This window comes from Tupaia chinensis, unplaced genomic scaffold, assembly GCF_000334495.1.
Source record: "Tupaia chinensis unplaced genomic scaffold, TupChi_1.0 Scaffold000541_1, whole genome shotgun sequence".
NCBI classification, from domain to species: domain Eukaryota; kingdom Metazoa; phylum Chordata; class Mammalia; order Scandentia; family Tupaiidae; genus Tupaia; species Tupaia belangeri.
In genome coordinates this window covers 513,491-532,426 of record NW_006160054.1, presented here as the reverse complement: position 1 = coordinate 532,426, position 18,936 = coordinate 513,491, and the positions used below count along the sequence as shown (strand labels likewise).

The 18,936-nt window shown below is 40.5% G+C and overlaps 1 protein-coding gene across 1 annotated transcript in view; it reads left to right on the top strand.

Annotated features, from left to right (window-relative positions):
• Nucleotides 1-18,936, top strand: part of FBN2 (fibrillin 2) — a 279,939-nt gene that overhangs the window by 248,561 nt on the left and 12,442 nt on the right. The window contains 7 exon segments of the mRNA XM_027775292.1: nucleotides 5,763-5,888; nucleotides 7,839-8,045; nucleotides 9,910-10,035; nucleotides 12,576-12,698; nucleotides 14,541-14,657; nucleotides 16,072-16,200; nucleotides 18,687-18,806. Coding sequence (XP_027631093.1) covers nucleotides 5,763-5,888; nucleotides 7,839-8,045; nucleotides 9,910-10,035; nucleotides 12,576-12,698; nucleotides 14,541-14,657; nucleotides 16,072-16,200; nucleotides 18,687-18,806 — 948 coding nt within the window.

The window sequence follows — 18,936 nt, the reverse complement described above, 5'->3', positions numbered from 1 at the left end:
GTGGGTATTTTTGGAGCTATCTGAAGATTACTGATAATTTCTTAATTTTTTTTGAGAGTTTTTTTTTTTCTTATTGGGCACGTGCGCTCACCAGAAAGACAGAGAGAGACCAAGAGATAGAAAGCGAGAAATCATCCCCCAGAGAGGATGGCCACGCCACAACCCCTTCTCCTCCATTCTCCTCTCGGGATCCTGGGCACGCATGCACACACGCCCAGCCTGAGTTTAAGCCACCCGGTCCAGGACTAGAACCGCAGTTAACTACATGGGAGTCCAGTGACATAGCCATTACGCTAACTACTGGTCCCAATTTCTTAACTTTTGAAAATAAAAAATCCAGCATAAAAATAAGACTAGATGAATCTATTAGTGATTTCCTGGTGCTCAGCATCAAACTTAGAGGGTGGCTACCCAGGCACACAAGGGACCCCTTCGGGAACTGGAAATGTTCTAAACTGGGTTGTGGCAATGGCTGCACAACCCTACAATTTACTAAAAATCATTGAACTACACACCAAACACAGGCATTTTATGGCATGCAAATTATACCTCAACGAAGCCGTTTTTAAAAAAATGAATCAACCACAAGAAAAGAAATTTAAGGATGTTCTCCACAGTGCTGTTTGTAGTAAGAGAATAAAAAAGAAAGAAAGCAAAGAAAAGAAACTGCCCAAATGCTCATAGTAGGGAGATAAGTAAATAAACTGGCATACCCATTCTATGATATATGCTGGAGTCAAAAGAAATAAGATATATATGTGTGTATTGATATATAAATAACTAAACATATAGTTAAAGAACAATAGGTCATACTTATTTAAAGAAAATTATAGTCATCTAAAGTATGTGTTTTCTGTAGGTACATATGAAAGCAAGTAAATACATAAGAAAAGATTTAAAAGGATAAAAGGTTAAAAAAGATAAATCCCAATTCTTAGAAGGAATCCTCCAGAGAACATGTAGAAATTAGAAGTTACTGGGTTTTTTTAGGTTTTTGCCATAGGGCTCATGGAGCTGGTTGGAGAAAAACAGTAAGAGGAAAAATGAGAAATCACCCTCTCATGGGGGATGGGCACCTGCAGTCACTCCCCATTCTCCTCCTAGGATTTTGGGCATGCACTCACACGGACCCTGTGTCATTCTCAAGCTGCTTGATCTGGAACTCAAACCGCGCTTGGCCATGTGGAAGTCCAGCATCTCAACCACTGTGCCACCTGCTGGCCCCTCTACAGTGCTTTTCACTTCACCAGTCAGTCCTTATTTTTGATTAGAGTGAATTCCTCAATTATAGGTGTCATTTAAATTAAATGTTAAATGTATGCAAGAGTCAAATGAAGATTAGATTTCATAGATTCTTTTATTACTTATTTCACTCAAATGCAATATTTAATGAAATTGTAAGTAGACCTACATTGGCGGTTTACTTTGCCATGTTTTAAAATCTCTGTTCTTCCAAGATCTACACACCAAAAGATTCCTAGATTCCTAAGTCATGATGTACATTTTCAAAATCCAGCATAGACTAAAATGCCAACATGTAGGAAAGGGAGAAAACAGACATTGTTAACCATCCCATCTTCTTGTTCACGAGACTCATTTTCATGTCTTTTTTTTTTTTTTTTTTGAGTATGTGTTTCATTTCATCCTGCTAAACTATTCAGAAATAGGCATTACTTTTTTTGCATGAGAAATGTCTTATTTTTGTAACTTACTGCATTTTATGTTGTCAGCCAATACATTTATATATGTGTCTCCTGGTAAGAGGGGTGGACACAGAAACCAAGTTAAAAACACAGATTCTCATCCTGGATATGCCATAAGTGAGCTGAGTGATTTCAAAGTAACTTGATTCTGTTTCTCGGATTCCTTATCTGTATACGGTGAGAAACTTAGTCTTCGTGATTGGAAGCGAGGTCTGGGATGGGCAGAGGGCATCTGTTCTTGCTCTAGTATTGTATGTTCCTATGAATTACTTTTTCACAGAGAAGACCCCAGGGAGCATTATATATTTGTATTTTTTTTATTTTTAAAAGATAGAAATTCTAAAACGTTTTTTAATCCTTAGCTTTTCTTCATACCATGCTGATAACTAAAAAGTCTGCAAAACATTTTTTAACCATCAGAAAACTCTTCTTAGAAAAACTTTCATTTTATGCAATTTGAAATTCCATTAAAAACTGCCAAATACTATTTTAAAAGTTTTCACAAAAATCAGGATGAAATTTAAAGTCACATACACAACACACACACATGAAAAATCAATAAGAATGCTGAGTACATGTAAATGGAATCCAAAAAAAAACTTACTCAAAAGGTCAATTTTGATAGAAATTAAAAATATTACAGGCTAGGGACATTAAAGCTATGTGAGAAATCTAAAAACCTTTGTAAAGAAAACTTCAAACAAAATCACAGCTGGAAACTTGACTATGCAATATATTATGTCTCTGATTATTTCTTAAATAAATGACTAAAAAAATCTAATAAATAAAGATCATTCAGTTTTGGGGACCAGCAGGTGGCATGGTGGTTGGGGTGCTGGACACTCCCACATGGCTGACCATGGTTCAAGTCCTGGACCTGGTGGCTTGCTTTTTCACTTTCCTCTGTGTGTGTGTGTGTGTGTGTGTGTGTGTGTGTGTGTGTGTCTGATCAAATTAAAATAAATGAATGGATAAATAAAATAAAATTAAAATATAAAATAAATAAAGTTAAATAATTCTTAAAAAAAAAAAGATCATTAAATTTTAATAAAAGTGCCAACAGAATCATCCATGGGATTCATTAATATTCTTAAACATCAGTAGGGGAAGGAAGGTTTCATTTTAATTTTTTAAGCAACTCCCAAACCTTGAAGATTTCAAAAATATACAGGGGTGGGGAGAGGTATGGAGAATACTATACTGTCTCGACTTAAACAAAGAAATTGTCACAACTACAGACCGAAGAATAATCTTATCTTTCAAATATTGTAAAACGTCTAAGAGAAACACAGAAGATGCTCAGAGGCATATTTTTCTTTAGATTTTGGTGGACTGTCCCAGTTTTAGAACAACAACCCCTGATTAGATTAGACATAGGTGAGTGAGAGAGGAATGAAGTATTTTTGTAGAGACCTCTTCTACACCGTGGTCAAGAGAGACAGAAGTGAAAGAGGGGTCAGCAGGTGGTGTGGTGGTTGAGTGCGCTGGATTCCCACATGACTGACCACAGTTCTAGTCCTGGACCTGGTGGCTTGCTTTCTTGCTTTCCCTTTCTCTCTGTTTCTCTCTGGTCAAATTAGAAATAATAATAGCAAATGGAATGAAGTAAATAAATATTTTTTCTTAAAAAAGGCGAAAGAGAAAATGATGTGCTCGTCAGTTATCCGTGAACTAGTCTCCTAGACAGGAGGCTACTAGAGGTAAGGCAGGAAGAGAGGAGAATGGAGGAGAAGGGATTGCAGCGTGGCCATCCCCTCTGGGGGGTGATTTCTCGCTTTCTGTCTCTCTGTCTCTCTCTGTCTGTCTGGCGAGCGCACGTTTTTGCCCTATAGCAAAAACCTCTCCAAAAAAAATGTTTTTTAATTCTTTATAAATCCAGTTTGGTGATTTTTATAAGAAATGTACATAAATCAAAATGTGCAACAGGTTGAAAATAAAGGGATGAATCAAAATCTTCAAGAAAAATTCTAATAAAAAGAAAACACATGCAAAATAAATGTCAATACATTGAAAACTAAAAAAACTTAAAAGCAACTAATTTTTTTTTTATTTTATTTTAATCATTAAAAAGTATAAAGAGGGCCTGGCAGACGGTGTGGTGGTTAAAGGCGCTGGATTCCTACATGGCCAACTGCAGTTCAAGTCCCAGACCTGGTGGCTTGCTTTCTCCCTTTCCCTTTCTCTCTTTCTCTCTGTCTCTCATTGTCCAGATTTTGGACAATGTCTTCTTGTATTTGTTTCCACATTTGACTTGTTTAATAATAACAAATGGAATTAAATACATAATGCTTTTTTAAGAATGTATAAAGATAAAAGGAGGGAACCAGCAGTTAGCGTAATGGCTATGTCCCTGGACTCCCACGTAGTCGACTGCAGTTCGTGTCCCGGACCCGGTGGCTTAAAACTCACGCCGGGCGCGTGTGTGTGCATGCCCAAGATCCCGAGAGGAGAATGGAGGAGAAGGGATTGCGGCGTGACCATCCCCCCTGGGGGGTGATTTCTCGCTTTCTGTCTCTATGTCTCTCTCTGTCTGTCTGGCGAGCACACGCGCCCTACAGTGAAAATCTCTCCAAAAAAAAAGATAAAAGGAATCGTTTTTCAAAAAGGTATTGTCATGAGCTTTCTTAGCTGAGAGAAAACCTCAAGCAAAATTTACCAAATCTCAAACAAACACACTAAGGAAGGATACAGGAGATTTTAATAAAGTAATTTCATTTTAATAGAGTCATCACCAAACAAAAGCAGGACTACCTAAACCGCCTCTCCCATTAAACTACCCGCACGGACCACAGATGTTCCTGATTATACTCAGAGTTGGTCTAGGAGCTTGTCCTTAATCGCTGGCCTCATAGCTTTTATCCTACCCGTCCCCCCTACCCAATGCCTACCAACCGCCTGCCCCTACCCTTGCCCTCTTATCACATGCACTGACATACTCAGCCCCAAAATTCTTCCCCTCCTTATCTCATGTCTTGGGGCAGGTCTATCCCTTTTGGAAGCCAATTTTCCCATTCTGTATTAAGCACCTGGTGGGTGGGGAAAGGAAAACACTATCTTAAGAAAGAACCTAACTGGAAGTATGGGCTGAAGTTAAAAATAGGTTAATATTAGGACAGCAGATCGCATCACGGTTCCGTCACTGGACTCCCACGTAGTTGACCACAGTTTGAGTCCCTGACCTGGTGGCTTAAGACTCACACCAGGCACATAGGATGCGTGACCAAAATCCTAAGGGGAGAATAGAGGAGAATGGATTGTGGTGTGGCCATCCCCCCTGGGTGGTGATTTCTTACTTTCTGTCTCTCTGTCTGTCTCTGTCTCACTGGCAAGAACACACACTCTATAGCAAAAATCTCTCTCTTAAAAAAAAAAAGTTAATATTTATACAGGATGCTTATTAATCCAGTCTTCCTAGTATTTTGCAGAAGATGTTTTAAATGAGATATAATTCTTTAGGGGATCATTTGTGGACTAGCCTCATATCACAGTACTAAAGTCCAGTGCATTGGGAGCCAGATCCTGCGTGGTCCACCCTGGTTTGAATCCCAGTCCCGGTGGCTTGAGAAGCATACAGATCACGTGAGCAGTGTATACCCAAAGTTTTGTCAGGACAAAGAAATGGAGAAACAGGAATTACAACCTGCTCCCACGCATTGTGTGGGTGCTTTTTCTCTCTTTCTGGTTAGTACACATACCCTTTAACAATTAAAGAAAAAGGCAAAATATATTTTACGTTTTGCTATGGGTTGCATGCAGTCTCTAGATAGGGAGAGAGAAGGTGAGAAATCCTCCCTGGGGATACAGCCATGCCAGAATCCCTTCCCTTCCACCGTCCTCCTGGGATTTGGGCACATGCGCACATGCACCTGGAGTGGTTTTCAAGCCACTGGGTCTGGATTTGAACCTCGCTGTTGGACATGTGGGATCCAGTTACTTTAACCTCCATGTCATCTGTTAGCCCAAGAAAAGGCCATTTTAAAAAATTGTAATAAAAAAGATCATTTGTAAATGTGTAATTTTACAGTCTGCTCATCATTAATATTATTTCTTTTTCTAAAGATGAAAATGAATGCAGGACCAAGCCAGGCATCTGTGAAAACGGGCGTTGTATTAACATTATTGGAAGCTATAGGTGCGAGTGTAATGAGGGATTCCAGTCAAGTTCCTCAGGCACCGAATGCCTTGGTAAGTTGATCTATGAATACATTTTCCTTGGTAAATAGAATATCAATTTTATGGTGTCATCACAAAACAACTCCACATGTATATTCTTATCTACTAAACTAATTCCCCAGTCTGCGTAGTCTATCTACCTCTTCCTCAAGTACGCAAGAATTAAGAGGACATATGTGTGTGTGGTATGTACATTGACGTGTAATAAAAAAACAATCTTACGTAGTCTTTTTGAAATCAAGATTAATTAAGCTCTCTGGAAAATGTGACCAGTAAAGCTTACATCAAGGGATGACTTAATTCCAGAAGAAAATATTTGCAATGTGAGGTAAGCTCCACTGACATTAATGCAAAATGCCATGAAAGTTCGTTTTTTATATTATGGTACAGAAAAATGTTTCACAGAATATCCTCTTGCTGAAAATACAAAATCTCAGATTTTCCGTTGCATTTTACTGCTAAAATGCACACGTTGTAAACCATTGCCGTTAGTTATGGCAGGCGTAAAGATGCGATGTAGCAAAATTTAACGCAAAGCGAAAGGAGAGTACTAAACTGACTCATCACTGAATTTGGCGTAAAAGACCATGTTTCAGCTGTATCGTATTTTCCTTAGAATGATGTCATTCATCTGCTTCAAATTCTAAGAAATTTTTAGTCAAGAAAATATATCTTATCTATTGTTGTCTCCAATCGACACTTTTACTAACAGTCTTTAGAAAAGAAAAAGGAAAGAACAGCAAGTATAATTTTCTGCTCATATTAATAACAGTTTCACTAGAATGGTTTCTTAAATTTCTTTGCCTGTTTACATCAGAGAAATCCCTTATATACTCAAAGAAAATCTACTCAGTCCAGATGTTTGAACAGTCTTTTTAATGTAGAAAATGCCAGAGATTTAGTTGCTAATGCAGCAAAAAACACATCCGTTCTGAAGTATAATATCGCTTTTTGTCACATAAAATAAACTGAAGTAAAAGAGTCCTCTATGAACTTAACTGCCAACAAAACTGTAATTGTTAAGCTATTTTAAGCAGTATTATTGCTCATATAAAAAATACTTATCTTTTGGGCCAACCAGTGGCGTGGTGGTGAAGGCAGCTGGATCCCACACAGCCAACTATGAGGTCTGTGAGTCCCAGACCAGTGGCTTGAAAAACACACTGGGTGAGGGGCCAGCAGGTGGTGTGATGGTTGAGGTGCTGGACTCCCACATGGTTAACCACAGTTTGAGTCCCAGACCCGGTGACTTGAAACTCATACCGGGCTCATGTGCATGCATGCCCAGAGAGTGGGAGGAGAGCGGAGGGAAGGAAATTGCAACATGGCTTGTGAGTCCCAGATCAGTGGCTTGAAAAACACACTGGGTGAGGGGCCAGCAGGTGGTGTGATGGTTGAGGTGCTGGACTCCCACATGGTTAACCACAGTTTGAGTCCCAGACCCGGTGACTTGAAACTCATACCGGGCTCATGTGCATGCATGCCCAGAGAGTGGGAGGAGAGCGGAGGGAAGGAAATTGCAACATGGCCATCCCCCATCAGGGGTGGCTTCTCACTTTCTCTCTCTCTCTCTCTCTCTCTCTCTCTCTCTCTGTGTGTGTGTGTGTGTGTGTGTGTCTCCAGCGAGTACACAAGTCCCATAGCAAAAAAATCTCTTTAAAAAAAAAAAAAAAAAACCCACACTGGGTGTGTTTGCATGTGCCCAAAACCCCAAGAGAAGAATGGAGGAAAAGGGCTTGCAGTATGGCCATACCACCCCCACACACCTCGGGTATGTGGGCTTTGTCTCTGGTGGCATACAGGTCTATAGGAAATTAAAAAAAAAAAAAAAAAAAAAAAAACATTTTTTACTAAAGTATTGCTAGGATGGAAAGTGCCGCTGGTCCTCTTTAATTTAAAAACCAAGATAATGAAGTCTCCATTCCCTGACATTGACTCACACTGACTCCTTTGCCCTTTCAGACAATCGACAGGGCCTATGCTTTGCAGAGGTGTTGCAGACCATGTGTCAGATGGCATCCAGCAGCCGCAACCTTGTCACCAAGTCGGAGTGCTGCTGTGATGGCGGAAGAGGCTGGGGCCACCAGTGTGAACTCTGCCCACTTCCTGGAACTGCCCAGTACAAAAAGATATGCCCTCATGGCCCGGGGTACACCACAGATGGGAGAGGTAAGGGCTGGGAGAGTCCATGCAGATCAGTAACACAGTGCATTTCATTAATTCAGATTAATTTAAAGAAAAGATGAAAAAATGATACAATCATATTAGCTAATACATTTATGTGTGGGTGTGTGTGTCTACAAGGGGACTTGTAAAAGCTCATGGAACGGGGACGAGCAGATGGCATCGCAGTTATGTCACTGGACTCCCATATGGCCGGTCGCAGTTTGAGTCCCAGATCCAGTGGCTTGAAACATACCTGTGTGTGTGCCCAAGGTCCCTGGAAGGAGAATAGAGGAAAAGGGATTGTGGTGTGGCCCTCCCCGGAGCAGGGGAAGAAGGGGGTGATTTCATACTTTCTCCCTCATTGTCTCTGTCTCTCTCTCTCTCCAGCGAGTGCATACGCTCTAAGGCAAAAAGCCTTTTAAAAAAATCATGGGACAATGAAATTGAATACAAGTTTATTGTAGTGCAAAAAAAAAAAAAAAAGCCAATTGGTATAATTGTTTAATAAGGGAACCAGTGTTAGTGTAATGGCTATGTCGCTGGACTCCCATGTAGTTGACTGTGGTTCGAGTCCCAGACCAGGTAGCTTAAACTCACTCTGGGCGCGTGTGCATGCGTGCCCAAGATCCCGAGAGGAGAATGGAGGAGAAGGGATTGCGGCGTGACCATCCCCCCTGGGGGGTGATTTCTCGCTGTCTGTCTCTATGTCTCTCTCTGTCTGTCTGGCGAGTACATGCATCCTATAGCAAAAAAACCTCTCCAAAAAAAAAATAATAGTTGTTTAATAATACACATTTTTCTTTCTTTTTTGGGAGAGGTTTTCGCTATAGGGCGTGCGCGCTTGCCAGACAGAGAGAGAGAGAGACAGAGAGATAGAAAGTGAGAAATCACCCCCCGGGGGGATGGCCACGCCGCAATCCCTTCTCCTCCATCCTCCTCTCGGGATCTTGGGCACGCACGCACACGCGCCCAGCGTGAGTTTAAGCCACCGGGTCCGGGACTTGAACCGCGGTTGATTACATGGGAGTCCAGCGACATAGCCATTTCTCTAACTGTGGGTCCCAATAATACACATTTTTCATGAACTTTCTGAAGACCCCTCATATATATAAACAATGTTCTTTGTTAATCTTTCAAAATCTTCAGAGATTTTGAAAGATTTCATCTTCAGATCAGACCTAAGAGGCAGAATTTATTATTCCCATTTTAACACATGACAGAGTACAGCCCAAAGCTAATGAGTAATTTTCCCGAGGTCGCACTGTCTGGAAGGGGTGCACCTGAGAACAGAACACAGCTCTCTGACTACAAAGGCCATGCTTATAACCCCCTTACTAATCTTGCCTCATTGAAATAGAGATTGCTTACTTGAGCATACATGGGAATTCCTGTTTACAACTGGCAAGTCTCATAACCGACCCGTGGTTTCTATTTTTGGTACAACCAATTAATAGGCTAATGTCCTGAAAAAATACCATTTTTGTCCATGGCTGTGCAGAGTCCCTCCCCGGCCCATGATTCCTTTGCTAATAAACATTTTTCTTTGGAATCTGATACAAAGGTGAACTTGAGGCCAATCCATGGGAAATGACCACCAATTTCAAATTAATTAGACTTCAAAGAGGCAGCTTTCTAGATCCTCCAAAATAATGCATTCTAAGGCTGTAAAATGTGGAGATTTCAACAGTCCCATCACTTCAGATTATGTCTCTTCCCCTTCCATGAGGCCATTCACCTGAATGATGAAAAAAACGCCTCTGGGCAGCTTTAGGAGTGTTTGCTGTTAGTTATCTATCGAATGCTTTCACTGTTCTTAGTTTCTAACTAGTTACATATTCATTTCCATCTGCGGATTTTTGGCCCACAGATATCGATGAATGTAAGGTAATGCCAAACCTCTGCACCAACGGCCAGTGCATCAATACCATGGGCTCCTTCCGATGCTTCTGCAAGGTCGGCTACACCACGGACATCAGTGGGACCGCGTGTGTAGGTAAGGACAGGCGCCTGGGTGCCTGGGGCTTCGTCAACTACTGTTGCCTCAAATCTCATACTCAGGAGAGTATCTTTACTATGGAACTTCGCAATGTGCACTTTATGAAAATGAGGCCATGCCTCTCAATAAGGTTCTTAATGACACCACACTTGGCCTTGGTCCAATACTGTGGGATGCAGAAAAATCCAGTTCATTGGGGCTGGCAGGTGGTATGGTGGTTAAGGGCATTGGGCTCCCACGTGGTCGACCATAGTCCAGGACTTGGTGGCTTTCTCTCTCTCTCTCTCTCTCTCTCTCTCTCTCTCTCTCTCTCTCTCTCCCTCTCTGGTCAAATTGAAATAAATGAATAAACTTAATTTTTTTAATTCTTTTTTTAAAAAAAGAAATATCCAGTTCATTTAGAAAGTCCATTCTGTCCACTTAGAAAAGCATAAAATTACCAAAATACACTTTAAACATTTTACATTTTAATTTAAACATTTAAAGTACACTTTTCTTTTTTTATGAAAGAATGAGGCTTGGGGACCATCAGGTGACATGGTGGTTAAGGTGGCTGGACTCCCACATGGCTGACTGCCATGTGAGTTCTGGACTCAGTGACTTGAAGATCACACAGGTGCATCCGCATGAGTGCTCAAAATCCAGGAGAGTGGAGAAGAGGTCGAAGCATGTCCATCCCCCCTGGAGGGGAAATTTCTCACTTTGCCTCTAGTTTTCTCTTCTCTGGCGAGTGCACTTGCCCAATTGGGGGAAAAAAAATAAAAAGCGTTTTTTTGTAGTTTTTTGTTTTTGTTTTTGATGAATTTGTGTGTTTGTGGATATAAAGAGAATGTTTTACTTCTTCCTAATTATTATTTTATATATAAAGTGTACCAGAGCTATTACCTAATGTTTGCAGTTGCAAAGCAGTCTCAGTACAGAAACCACCTAAAATCCTACAATTTCTTGTTCTAATTTAAGTGTTTGTTGTTTCACCCACACCAATCTATGTCAGTTACTGGGGAGAGGACTTGCCTTTACTGGATGTTTTCAACATATATGACTTCATTTCCATGAAAGAAAAAACCCTTTCTCCTCCACATATTATCTCAATAAGTATACCTGGCACAAAAAGATCAAGTAAAACCAAGCTGACTCTTTGTACGCATGCAGCTCACCTGGCAGAGACAGAAGGGCATGGGAGTAACAGGGAATGGGTCATTAATCATGAGCATTCAGCCTTCTGGGGCCCTAGCCCACAATGTCCTGTGGAGAAAATGGAGATTGTGATCAGATCAAACTCAGAAAGAAAGGATGACATATTCCAGTGAGGTCAGCTCAAGGGGGTTCTGACAAAGGACCTACCTGCAAAGGTGAGGACAGAGTATGCAGCAGTCACAAGAGATGGTGCTACACCCTGGGCCTGTGCAACCTCTGGGCCAAAGGAAAAGAGGAAAAGGGTCAGTGGATGATGTGGTAGTTAAGGCGCTGGATGTCCCCCATGGCTAACCATGGTTCGAGTCCTGGACCTGGAAGCTTGCTTTCTCTGCTTTTCACTTTTGCTCTGTCTCTCTTTCTGCCTCTCTCTGATAGAATATATGTGCCCTATAGCAAATTTAAAAATAATAATAGGAATAAAGTTAATTTAATTTTTTAAAACAAGAGGACCAGAAGTTGGAGTAATGGCTATGTCACTGGACTCCCATGTAGTCGATCATGGTTCAAGTCCCAAACCTGGGGGCTGAAACTCATGCTGAGCACGTGTGCATGCGTGCCCAATATCCCTAGAGGAGAATGGAGGAGAAGGGATTGCGACATGGCCGTCCTCCCTGGGGAGTGATTTCTTGTTTTCTGTCTCTGTGTCTGTCTCTGACTTTCTGACAAGCACACACGCCCTATAGCAAAAACCTCTCCAAAAAAAAAAAAAAAGATTATTGGAAGCTAAAAGGAGGAGGCTGTGTTCGGAGGGCTACCTTGAGAAGAGTCGTGACCTCTGATCCAGTGACTAGCCAACCTGCGCTAGTCTTGTCTCTGCAAGAGAGCTGAGGAAATAGGACCAGCCAGAAGAGAGAGGCAAGACTACCTGCTTCTGAGGTCCATAGAGGTCGGCCTGTGCCCACGCAGGGTGGGCCAATGTGAGGTCTGATTTTAGAGGGATGCATGGAAGATTTCCAGAACAATCTGTGATCCCACAAATACTTACAGGAATTCCAACTAAGGTTAGGAGAACTTCTTCCACATTCACATATCTAAATAAATAAATAAATAGCAAGCATTCTCAAGTTGTAAACCAAAGTACATTAAAGAATTGGGTGGATTTCTTTAACCTTGACAGTTGTCTAGACATTGAAATATTTATCCGAGATCCACAGATGGATCTAGAAAGTCAGCTAATATGCTACTTTATAGAGAACATTGTTCTATGCATCATTTCTTTTGGCTGTCTTCCACTAGAAGTTGAAGAGAAGCAAAAAGAATCAAGTGAGAATAGGAAGGAAGGAGAGAGGCTGGTTGTCGCTCTTTACCAAGAATTTAATCTTTACATCACTTTCACTTAGACCTTGATGAATGTTCCCAGTCCCCGAAACCTTGCAACTTCATCTGCAAGAACACTGAGGGGAGTTACCAGTGTTCATGTCCACGGGGATACGTACTGCAAGAGGATGGAAAGACATGCAAAGGTGAGTAGACTGTTTGGCATCTGTGACACCGTCTAGCTCTCATTCCAGGTTCAAATATTAGATAATCAAGGATTAGACCGTGTGCACCATCTTTATTCAAATGCATCTTCCCAGTGGCCATTTTATTACTCACAGAAAATTCTCCCAAAGGGCACATTGTAGAAGGCAGAGAGAATTAAAACCTACATTACTAAGTTTGCTTTGTATAGCATACCTCACCAATTTTTTAGAGATTTTTGTTATAGGGCATGTGCACTCACCAGAGAGACAGAAACAGACAGAAAGCAAGAAATCACCCTTCAGTGGGGTTGGCCATGCCACAATCCCTTCTCCTCCATTCTCCTCTCAGGATCTCAGGCATGCATGCACATGCACCTGGTGCAAATTTTAAGCCACTGGGTCTGGGATTTGAACCACAGTCAACTATGTGGGAGTCCAGTGATGTAACTATTATTCCATTTGCCAGTCCCATACCTCCCAAATTTTTAATAAATAAAATGAAGTAAAATTTTGGTGAGGAAAGAGATAGCAACAAATCACTAAGATTTTTGGTGTTGCTGCTTATCTAAAATTTCATTTTCTAAGCTACCTTTCTTATATTTGCTGCAATCAAAAGTGAAAATGGAGGGAACCAGCAGTTAGCGTAATGGCTATGTTGCTGGACTCCCACGTAGTCGACCGCGGTTCATGTCCCGGACCCGGTGGCTTAAAACTCACACCGGGTGCGTGTGCGTGCGTGCCCAAGATCCCGAGAGAATGGAGGAGAAGGGATTGCAGCGTGACCATCCCCCCTGGGGGGTGATTTCTCGCTTTCTGTCTCTATGTCTCTCTCTGTCTGTCTGGCGAGCGCAGGCACCCTACAGTGAAAATCTCTCCAAAAAAAAAAAAAAATAGTGAAAATGGATAAATTTAACTTGTTGCTTAGTATTAAAATAATTTCCAAGTAAAATTAGGTCATTAAAATAGCTTCGAGACTATGCACATATGTTAGCTTTTCGTAGTAGACTTTATCAGTATGAAATTAATGCACTGAGGAAGTTTTTAATATCTAGATGATTCTCAATCAAGTGAGGTTTTATTTCTAAGACATACCCATGGCGTTACATAAGAGCACGTGCTGCTATTATCTTGGACTTGTTTAATGAACCAGTATGAATCAATTTAATATCACGCGTTGTTTATAAATGAGTACAACTAAAGTTTAAGTTATAAAATATTGAGTCTTTTGTATATTTTATAGTATGTGGCAAATTTATTTTAAATATATATTCTCAAATTACTTTCAATTTAGCCAAAATCAGATTGCAGATGTTTCATTACCTGAGTCCAAACAGTAATATCATTTATGACTATAGTTACAGATACTGTGTATTTGCTTTCTGTGATATTATTGATAGTCATTTTACTTGAATCTAGAGAATCTGACCGGATATTTTGTTAGGACCATCACTGACTTGTTTCATTTTTATTAAATCCATCCTTTAGTAGACTAAATGGCCAGCCACGTACTATACTACGTCTTAAATGTAAGAATCATAGCTTTGGATATTAGCTTTGAGAACAGTTCATGAGAATCTACTGGAAATCAACTATGCCGTTTCTTATTTGAAGAAACCTTTGTGTTATGTGTCTCCTTAGCCATCGTAGTAGCTCATTAGATTTGTGTGTCGTAAGTATATGAAGAGAAACGGCTTGCCAAACACACATGGAAGTCTACCAAGCTTCTAGCAGAAATCTCCAAAGCACTCCAGTGGAAAACGCACACCTCCTGAGGTTCTCAGAAAAGGGAGGTGTGATCAGATAACTCTGCTCTGATTTTTGTTGGCTTCTCTCTACTTTCAGACCTTGACGAATGTCAGACCAAACAGCACAATTGCCAGTTCCTGTGCGTCAATACCTTGGGGGGCTTTACCTGTAAATGCCCACCTGGTTTCACTCAGCATCACACTGCTTGTATTGGTAAGACAGAATCACAAGTGGGAAATGTTATGAACTTTGGAGAGGTGCATAAAAAATTGTATTTAAAAATGGTAGATAGAATAATGTCTTGGGCTGACCCCATAACCTAGTGTTTAAGGGAGTCAGATCCCACGTGGCCAATCATAGTTCAAATCCCTGCCCCATTGACTTGGAAAACACAATGCCCATGTGCAAACATGCCCAAAATCTGGACAGGATGGAGAAATGGAGAAGGGGGATCAAGGTGTGACCATGGGCAACTGGAGAGAGGATGCTCTCTTCCTCTCTCTCCCTCCATTTCTCACTCTCTCTCTCTCTCTCTCTGGCAAGTGCAATTTTAATTGAAAACAAAAAGATGTGGGGCCAGCAGACGGCATGGTACTGGACTCCCACATGGCTGACCATGGTTCAAGTCCCAGACATGGCAGCTTGCTTTCTCGTTTTTCCCTCTCTCTCTCTCTCTCTCTCTCTTTCTCTGTCTTTCTCTGGTGAGTATATTTGCTCTATAGCAAATTTTTAAGAAATAATAATAATAAACAAAATTAAGTAATATATAATTCCTTAAATAAATAAACAAAAATAAAATGTCTCAGTATCTATATTTAGAACCAATTATTCACAATCAGTAGTCTGAAGAAGTTTCTAATAATATAGATTTTTTTTTTACATGGATAATCAAAGGAAACAAGGCCCACGTAGTCAAAGCACATGCAAGATGGGCACATCCTAAACAATGCCTTTATATCTCATTCTGAATGCGCCCATGGTGTTCAGATAAAATATGATTAAAGGAGCACTATAATTTAGAACATGCCAAAACACATGCTGAGTTTTTTTTTATTTGCAATGACACATGTTAAAAGACTCTCCATCTGTGTTATCTAAAACTACAATTTCAGTCGCTCCAAAATATGTTCTAATTTTTTGAAATATACTTTTTCTTCCCCTTGTCCTTTAGTAATAGCAAGGCAATTTGGCATAAATTTCCCTAAAAAGGGAGGGCGGGGGGGGGTGGCGGGAGTTTGTTTACTTTTTTTTTTTGGAAAGATATTTGCTATAGGGTGTGTGTGCTCACCGGAAAAACAGAGAGAGAAAGAGACAGAAAGTGAGAAATCACCACCCAGGGGGGATGTCCACACCGCAATCCCTTGTCCTCCTCCTCCATTCTCCTCTTGGGATCTTGGGCATGTACACACACATACCCAACGTGAGTTTAAGCCACTGACTCTGGGACTCGAACCGTGGTCAACTATATAGGAGTCCAGTGACATAGCCATTATGCCAACAGCTGGTCCCAAAATGTTGTTACATAATAAAATCTGGACTTTCAAACTTTGCTTTTTACCTCATGTAATAAAATATAAGTCACAGAATATTAGGAAACTGAACACTCTCCTTCTTGTTGCTTTGCTAGACAACAATGAATGTGGGTCTCAGCCTTCACTCTGTGGAGCAAAAGGAATCTGTCAAAACACCCCTGGAAGTTTCAGCTGTGAATGCCAAAGAGGGTTCTCTCTCGATGCCACTGGGCTGAACTGTGAAGGTAAGTTTATTTGTTCAGAAATCCTTCATCTAACAACAGAACTATACTTTTACATTTCTAAGACACTAAATGAGAAATTGAGATCCTCTCAAAAATGAAAACACAGTATTTAACAAAATAGGACCCAGCAAGTGATTTTTGCTCATAGATTTTCATATATCATTTTGGGAACAGAGGAAAACTTTAACATGATGAAAGAAAAATTCTGTGATTACAACTGATTTTTTTTGAGAAAGATTTTTCTTGTTTTTCCTTTTTTTTTTTTTCTTTTTTGCTATAGGGTGCATGTGCTTGTTGGAGCAACAGAGAGACAGAAAGCGAGAGATCACCTACCCAGAGAAGATAGCCAGGCTGCAATCTCTTCTCTGTTCTCCTCTCAGGACTTTGGGCACGCATGCACACCCATCCAGCTTGAGTTTCAAGCCACTGGCTCCAGGCCTGGAACCACAGTCAACCACATGGGAATCCAGCACCTAACTGCTACACCACCTGCTGGCCCCTATAAATTAATTTTAAGTAACTAAATTGTTTACCTAGTCAATGATCTGAAAAAAAAATTGTGTTGTCAAAGAATTCAGTCCCTATTATTGTTTATAGTCATGTGCAAACATACTAAAAAAAAAAAAATTAGTCATTGAACTTTTATTCCATAATACTGACATGTATAAAAGTTAAGTGTACAGGACCAGCAGGTGGTATAGTGGTTAAGGCACTGGACTCCCACATGGCCGACCACAGCTTGAGTCCCAGACCTGGCCATCTGAAATTCACGTCAGGCACAGCAACACACTTCCCCGAAATCCTGAGGAGAATGGAGAAGGGATTGCCAACATGGCTATCTCCCCGGGTGATTTCTCACTCTGTCTTTCTCCGTGTCTCTGGCAAACGCACACACCTTATAACAAAAACCTCTCTTAAAAAAAAAAAAAAAAGTTAATCATAGAAAGAGAACCTGCGTTACAGATAATTGGAGAAATGTCAAGTTAGGGAAAATGACGGCTTTTTCTGTTTTAGATGGGCCTAGACTCTGTTCTACAATTGAGCATTTCCTATATAGTCTCCCCTAAAGTAGGTGTTGCCTAGTAAGCTTAAGGGGACATTGAAATGGCAATAAAATAAGAATTGGCCTGGGACCAGCAGTTAGCGCAATGGCTATGTCACTGGACTCCCATGTAGCTGACTGTGGTTCAAGTCCCGGACCCAGTGGTTTAAACTCATGCCAGGCGCATGTGTGTGTGTGCCCAAGATCCCGAGAGGAGAATGGAGGAGAAGGGATTGCAGCGTGGCCATCCACCCTGGGGGTGATTTCTCGCTTTCTGTCTCTCTGTCTCTCTGTCTTTCTGGCGAGCGCATGCACCCTATAGCAAAAACCTCTCTAAAAAAAAGAATTGGCTTGCAATCAATAGGATATAGTTCTCCAGTATTTACACTGTACATGCCAATAAATGAGAAGATAGATGTATTAGGATTGAAATCTTTTACAAAATACCCATGCCAGAAATGATGACGACACAGCATACCCCTTTACATTTCCCTATAATTTTGTAATGTATGCATTTACTGACTTTAGCTATCTCCTTTTTTTAAGATTACTGTACTTAGAAATATATTATTTTGAATTTTAGAATGATTTTCAAAGTACTTACTATGTTCTTTATAAGAATCAAGGGATATTATACGTATCTTATTTTCAGTCAAGAAAAAATTTATTTTAATAATTTCTATTTTAATTTGAAATGACTAAGACATTCAAAGTCTTCTGAAACTACAGCTGTTTGCCACGTGTGAATTCAGCTCGGGACCATCTGCATAAGATACCATTTATTAATTGTCCATGTAATTTGTTACACACATATCAGACATGCCAATTTTATTCTACTCTACGGATAGATTTCAAAGCCTCAGCTGTCATTCCAAAAGAGTATGCGTATATGAACAAAAACATTATTCCATATGTGTAATAATACCTTATTTAAAAATAATATATTCACATACTTAAAAGGGATTTGCATCTAATCTTGAATGGTAATGAAAAAATTTGCATGCATAACGCTTATACATTTTAGGTATCTCTGTAACCCGAAAAGAGGATTACATGTCCATCACTTTCGAATCTACTAGAATATGAAATGCAAATATATTTATATATCACTTACCAAATAAGCCATACCATCTGCACTTAATCGATTCAAAATGCACAACATTCGTGGTTGCTATGGTTGATTTGCTGAAATTAAGATGTTATTTGGAGCATTGGCATGCCATGGTCTGATGGGTCGCATCAGAATGAGAAGGTTTCTTATCTCAGGACCACTCTTTGCACCACCACTGAGTAATAACCCCCACGTGACCTGGAAAACATCACAACCTTTCTCTGTGCTCTTCTTGTTTGTTGCTATGGTATCAGTTACCCCAGACTGTTTGGGACACATTTCAGAATATAAAGGGAAGGCAACATGAGGATTTTGCCGGGCTTGTTTTTGCAGATGTCGATGAATGTGATGGAAACCACAGGTGCCAACACGGCTGTCAGAACATCCTGGGAGGCTACAGGTGTGGCTGCCCTCAAGGGTACATCCAGCATTACCAGTGGAATCAGTGTGTCGGTGAGCACGCCCTCTTTGCACAGTGCCTGCTTTTCTCACCTGAAAGTATCTCTGAGTAAAATAAATAAAAAAGGTTGAAGTTCTTGGAGCCAGCAGATGACATAGCGGTTATGCCGCTGGACTCCCACAT